General features: G+C 46.5%; 1 protein-coding gene across 1 annotated transcript in view; it reads left to right on the forward strand.

Moving 5' to 3' along the window:
• The window catches only part of LOC103743548 (ryanodine receptor 2-like), a gene marked incomplete at its 5' end in the record, with an annotated part of 111,152 nt that overhangs the window by 51,894 nt on the left and 52,297 nt on the right, over positions 1 to 6,961 (forward strand). Inside the window, 2 exon segments of the mRNA XM_029569232.1 lie at positions 1,032 to 1,836; positions 3,749 to 3,949. Coding sequence (XP_029425092.1) covers positions 1,032 to 1,836; positions 3,749 to 3,949 — 1,006 coding nt within the window.

Here is a 6,961-nt window from a genome sequence, read left to right on the forward strand (position 1 = left end):
GTGTCTTTTGAGCACAGCAGGCTGTCGCAGGCTCGAACTCATGACAGCTGTGGAAGCCTGCACAAGACCTGCACAAGGTCAAGCTAGTTGCCGTTACAGAGTGGATGGGGAGGGGCTCCCGGAGCTCCACGCCTAGCTGAGAACTATTTGCACCTGGTTGAAGGGGAAGGAGACTTTGTTTTCTTCAGGGGTGCCACCTGTCACAGGCCTGTGCTCTGGTGGGTGTCCCACGCTCCTGTGCACCTGGGCAATACTAATTGGACTCAGTGTGTTATAAAGGGAAAAAAGTGTATGAAGTTGGAAGGGGAACAAAGGGGTAGTTTGGGGGGAAGTTGGGGACAGTGGGAGCAGATCATCAAAATACATTGTATCCCTGTATGAAATTTTCAAATAATAGATAAATAAAAAAATCGAGTCCAGGGAGTTATCCTTTCATTTTGGTAGGAGGAAGATACCATTCACATTGCTTGTTTTCTGAGCTACATACATGTCCTTGGGGGAACAGGCAGCTTCGGCTGGTGATGTTGGAGTCCATACAGGATGGGTGAGGCTAATTTACACTAAAGGACAGGCATTCTGTTCTCCTACTCCTGACCTGTCAGAGTCACAGTGCAGAGACAGTGGCCCCATGCATGGTCCAAGGCAAAGCTTTCTGGTTTCTTGAATCATGTTAGCCTGTTGGAAGAGGAGGTCTGGATTCTCAGAGTCCTCAGGCTCTGAAAGTGGGGGAGGGGGGTGTCCCAGGCTCAGGTTGAGACACACTTATCTGTAAGAGGTGCCCAGTGCCTTCCTACCATGGAGGATGGAGAGCTTCGATGAACTCATGGTTGAAAGCATGAGTTCAATTCTATAAGGGAGAAAAAAGTTTAAAACACCAGAAGTGGCTCACAAATATTTTGAAGCCATGAAATATCAGAAAAGAAAAGAAGTTGGTGACTGTCCCATCACCTGTGGAAATGTATGGCACGGGCACATACTATTTAAATGGTCTGCTTCTGATCTTCCGCTCTCTCTCCTCTTCCCTTCCACAGATCGGTTGATATCTTAGAGTTGACTGAGCAGGAGGAGTTGCTGAAATTTCACTACCACACCCTCCGGCTCTACTCCGCCGTCTGTGCCCTGGGGAACCACCGGGTGGCACACGCACTGTGCAGCCACGTGGATGAACCTCAGCTGCTTTATGCCATCGAGAACAAGTACATGCCTGGCCTGCTGCGCACTGGCTACTACGACCTGCTGATCGACATCCACCTCAGCTCCTACGCCACGGCCAGGCTCATGATGAACAGCGAATTCATCGTCCCCATGACAGAGGAGACCAAGAGCATCACCCTCTTCCCGGATGAGAACAAGAAGCATGGCCTCCCGGGCATCGGCCTCAGCACCTCCCTCCGGCCTCGAATGCGGTTTTCCTCCCCAAGCTTCGTGAGCATCAGCAGTGAATGTTGCCAGTACAGCCCTGAGTTTCCACTGGATATCCTAAAGGCCAAGACCATCCAAATGCTGACAGAGGCGGTGAGGGAGGGGGGCCTGCACGCGCGGGACCCTGTGGGTGGGACCACGGAGTTCCTCTTTGTGCCTCTCATCAAACTCTTCTACACCCTGCTCATCATGGGAGTCTTCCACAACGAGGATTTGAAGCACATCTTGCAGTTGATCGAGCCCAGCGTGTTTAAGGAGGCTGCCCCTGGGGAGGAGGAAGGAGGCACGCTGGAGAAGGAGCTCAGCGTGGAAGACTCCAAGCAGGATGGAGAGGGTGAAGAAGAAATCAAAGGAGGAAAGAGGCCCAAGGAAGGCCTACTCCAAATGAAACTGCCCGAGCCGGTTAAACTGCAGGTAACTAGAAAACACTTGGAGGGCGTTTCAGAATTGCCAAGTTAAAGTGCCACAATGCCCCTGCCTTCCTCTGTCCTCTAGTTCTCATAGCCTAGCTTTCTTCCATTCCTCTCCCTTGCCAACAGTTCACTAGCAATTTCTTGGTTTCTCCGCACCTGTTTCTGCAGAAGGGCTTCACCCATCTACTGTTCAGTTGTGTGAATCTGAGGCACAACCGTGGTCCCTCCCCTCATCTCTTCTGCTGTTTTTTTAGAACAGCTCAGTCACACACTCCGACTTAGAAAGCCAGTTTGTTCCCTGTACTGGTGACTTTTCTGTTGCTGTGATAAAATACCAGGATTACAGACATCTTAAAGAAGAAAGGGTTTATTTGGGGTTTATTAGGGTTCCAGAGGGAGAGCCTAACAGAAGGGGAAGTATGGGCAGGCGCCAGAGCAGGAAGCTGAGAGAGCACATCTCACCAGCATGCAGAAAGCAGAGAGAACTGGACGTGGGCAAAATGTTAAAGCAAAGACTGTCACTTGCAGATGACCCTAGCCAAGCAGTTTGGAACTTATACATGTTAGGAGGCTATGAACTGTCACAGCCCTCAGGGATGTGCCTCCTCCAGCACGGCTACACCTCCTAAAGGTTTCATAACCTCCCCAAGCAGTGCCACTAACAGGGGACCACGTGTTCAAACACTGTGAAGCATTTCTTGTTTAAACCACAACACTCCTGTAGCATGTTCCTAAGAAATCACAGTATCCGTCACAGTATCTGGACGGTGTTTTCTTCAGGCCGCTTCAGTCCATTAGTCAGTTTGACATTTGAGTCATTAGTATGCTTGTTTTCATCCTTCAATCAGCAGTGATGCGCATCTTGGACCATGTGCTTTGGGCAGAAAGAAGGAAACAGATGTGAGCTCTGCCTTCCAGAAGCCTATATTCTTGGGGAATTTGCACCTGTTTGTGGATTTGTTTTTAAATACTCATTACTTACTGCATCAAGAAGTCTGAAGTAAAAGAATAAATCATCAGAAGAAAAAGCATTTGGATTACTGTCATAAAGTGTAGGGAGAGCCTCTTGGGGATGGTGATTTTTAATATGAGGTGGGTAGACGGGCTGGAGTTCAGTAAGAGAGAGCAGAGGGTGTGGGTAGTGTCCTGGGAGCTTCACACACAGAGCATCACCCAGCGTGGACCCTGAGGCTGGAGAGGCCAGGGTATCTGCTCTTAGGAAAACAGAGGAGGCAGGGTCAGGGTCTGGTGCTTCAACAGGCTGTGAGACCGGTCCAGACCTGAGGAGATGGTGCTTCACTTGAACAAAAGGCGTGGAGGAAGAATCATCATCGACAGCAATAATTACACTACAGACTGTGCCCTGTGGGGTTTGAAGTCCTCTTTGGCACCACTGTGTGTTTATGTCACAGGCAGTATTACATGTGTTAACCTAAACTTAGATTCATATTCTTATAAACACAATTCTAAACAAATACTCTGCTAGTTAAAATCCACCCGGCATCCCCTAAGAAATCATCCATCTAGCTACGTAATGAGCAAACTTTCACCCCGTAATCGACCTGCATACAACCGTTAGAGTTACGGAACTGGTCCAGGAATTCAGTGCTATCTTTCTGCTCTGTGATGGTCAACCTTGTTAATGGTTCAGACTTTCCTTTGCAAACGCTTCCTTATTTATTCATTGGCCACCCTGCCTGTGGCTGCAAAGTAGGCTCTCTGGATAATTACCTGCTCAGAGGATACGCATCTACCCCTGGCTTAGATACACCATGTTGACCAAACACATTTCTGCCAATAATGTGTTAGGATTCTGTGTTTCAGGGAGAATAGACAATTAAGCGTATTTAACATTGACCATGACATGATACACGTTAACTATCAATTTTATGTTTTTAAAATTATCTTCTTAGATGTGCCTCTTGCTTCAGTACCTCTGTGACTGCCAGGTCCGGCATCGGATAGAGGCCGTCGTAGCCTTCTCAGATGACTTTGTGGCTCAGCTCCAAGACAATCAGCGTTTCAGATATAATGAAGTTATGCAAGCCTTAAACATGTCCGCCGCACTCACTGCCAGGAAAACCAAGGAGTTCAGGTCACCACCTCAAGAGCAGGTAAGAGGGTGTGATCAGAGTTCTAGTTCCTTCAAGATTTGCAAACCATAAAACTTATAAACTACATGTGTTTTTGTCTATCTTGTTCTGGTTAAATTAGCCAAGTTCATCAGTCAATATTCCAAGTTTCTCCCAAAGAATCAACTTGTTTGAATAAAAGAATAAATTGTTTTGACTTGTTTGAATCAAAGTTTAATCAACTTGTTTGAATAAAATTTTTATTATTGTTGAATAATAATAAAAATTATTCATTATTCAATATTTAAATATATATAAACATTTAATTGGGCACTAAAAGGTGCTTTTGATTGAGATTCTACAAATAATGGCTATGTCCAAGTAGAGATGGGTCGCTTTGACCTACCTAGTCTAATGGAAACCCTCCCCTAGGACTTAATGCTAGGTCCTTCTTTTGGGGTGCACTTGGAGAAAAAGCCAAATGTCTCTTGATTTCCAGAAGACTGGAAACCCTGCTTGTGGTTTGTTCCTCATCACCAAGGCCAGATCTCCACTGGGACAGCAGACACAAGATTCAGTGTCTGAGTCGGAAAACAGGCTTGTGGGGCTGGAGAGATGCTCAGCAGTTAAGAGCACTGGTTGCTCTTGCAAGGACCTGGGTTTGGTTCCCAGCACCCACATGGTAGCTAGCAACCATCTGTAACTCCAGTTCCAGGGAATCTGACATCCTGCAGGCATTGCATGACACAGATGCACTCACATGCATGCAAGCAATACACTCATACACATAAAATAAAAATGATAAAATATAAAAAAAGACAAGCTCTAGACAGGCTGACTAGACCTCAGTGGATGGACTTGCACTGGGGAACATCTAGGGACACTGACTTGACACAGTGGGCCTTAACACGGACGACAGAGTCCAGTGGGGGCGGGGCATAAAGATGATTAAGATTGTTTGAAATGGTCTGTATGAAATACACAGAAATTCAATAAAAACAAATTTAAAATAAATAAGTAAATAGAAAAGAAAAGAGGCTGTGTGGGCTGTGGATCTTCTAGAATCCACTCCAGGATGAGACACATAGTGTGGGAAGTTACCCAGGTATGGGGAGGTTGGTCAAATCACTGCTCACAGCTGTGATCCTCTGTCTCTTTGCCCTCACTGTTTCCCTCCAAGTCCAAGTTGTATATGTGGAAAGAAACATGGTCTTTTTACTTGTTTGCTATAAAACAGCATTTATTGGGCAGAGATCAAGCCCAGCCTGGGTCAGGTGTACTCAGGTATCTGTTAAGCTGCTGTTGAGAGATGTCTGCCTCTGGATAGAAGTACATGTACTTTCCCTACTCTTCCTTCTGAATACAACTGAAATCCTGACTATTCCGCATAGGGTAACACAGGAGCCTCTGTAAGACAAAGAGAAAAGGGTGATTGGCCCCCCTGGGACTCAGGGTCCGGGAGGAACATGCTGCTGAGTCTCCTGTACTTTCTTTTTACTGCCGGACTTGGAACCAGGAAGCCAATAACCAGGAAGTACCAGGGCTTAGACATGACAAGTCCCAACCAAAGGCTACTCTCTAACCAAGGACCACGAAAGGGGTAACTTAGCAACAGAAAAATCTGTTAGATACCAACTTCACTACTTCAGGAAAAACCTATGGCCTGTGCCCCACACCTGTCTCACCTGTCAACAAGGGGGGGGGGTCCTCAACTTCCGATTTTGCTGACCGATACTGAGTTGTTCAGTGGAGGAAAGAGCACAGCATGGTGTCTGTGTGGTAACAAGGCCTGTTCCTTCTACAATGTCAACAAAGGCTGTAGAAGAAATGTCTCTCTGACCCTTCCGAGCACGGGTCATTTGGATACTAGACTATTGGGAAACCTGAGCTCCTATCACACCAGTAGCCACAGCACTCTTTCACTAAGTTCTCCACGGCTAATGTCAGAGGAAGTTGGCTAAGACAGGTTTGAGTAAGATCCAAAACTCATTACATAATATCTAAAATGTTCAGATTTCAATTTAAAAACCAAAAGCTAAAAGAAGCAAGAAAATACCAGTATTGAAATGGAAGGTCCGAGCTCTGAAAATAGGTCTCACTAAACTGCTTCAAAATAAGGGGAAAAAATTATCAAAGACTTTAGAAAAGAAATAAAAGAGATAAAGAGGAGTCGGGGTGGTGGCACATCCCTTTAAGCACCCAGAAGGCAGAAGCAGGTGGAGCTCTTTGAATTAGAGGCCACCCTGGTCTATACAGTGAGTTCCAGGCCAGTGGGCACACGTAGAGTGACTCTGTCTCCAGCCACAACACAAACCCCCAAGGCCAAAGGAAACCAAATACAATGCAATAGAGGAAATAAAAGCCTCATGTATGAAGAACAGAGTGAAGAAGGTGGAGGACAGGATTTGAACAGAGGACAGTATAGAAGAGTCCCTCTGAGGAAGAGAGAGAGAAGAGGTAACAACAGCCAGGGGGAAAGGGGCGGAAGACCTCACTGTGGTGATGCTGCAGTTGCAGGAGAGGAGGCAAACTGAAGAGTCTCTTAAAACATCTAATTCTCTAAAGGTGTGAAACTAGAGCCTTAAGGGGCCAGTGTAGCCCCCAAAGGGAAGACCCTCGGAATTTTACATCATAGTCAAATTTCTGAAAACTGTAAATAAGAAAAAGATCTTGAAAGTAGTGTGATCTTACTTGCAGAGGAGAAGGGAGTGGTGGGGACAGGTGGGTTCTCTGAGAACATGGCAGGTGGACGAGACTTCCCATGGACTGAGAGAAAACCTATCCACCCTGAGTTCTACACTCCATGAACATATGTTTTAGGGAAGAAAGGAGCAGAGAAGAGGGCAGAGACGGCTCAGAGGTTAAGAGCACTTGCTAATCTTGCAAGGACCTGGGTTTACCCTAACTACCTAGCCAATTCCTACCTCCTATTCTTACCACACCATCCTCTGAAGGGGTTACCCAGATTGCCAATAGGGAATAGGGACACAGACTGCTCTGGCTTCTTCCATGCTGAACAGGGACACAGGGTGAGGCAATTGGAGTACCCCTTCA

The sequence above is a fragment of the Nannospalax galili genome, unplaced genomic scaffold (assembly GCF_000622305.1).
Source record: "Nannospalax galili isolate Female #2095 unplaced genomic scaffold, S.galili_v1.0 scaffold562, whole genome shotgun sequence".
In the NCBI taxonomy this organism is placed as follows: Eukaryota; Metazoa; Chordata; class Mammalia; order Rodentia; family Spalacidae; genus Nannospalax; species Nannospalax galili.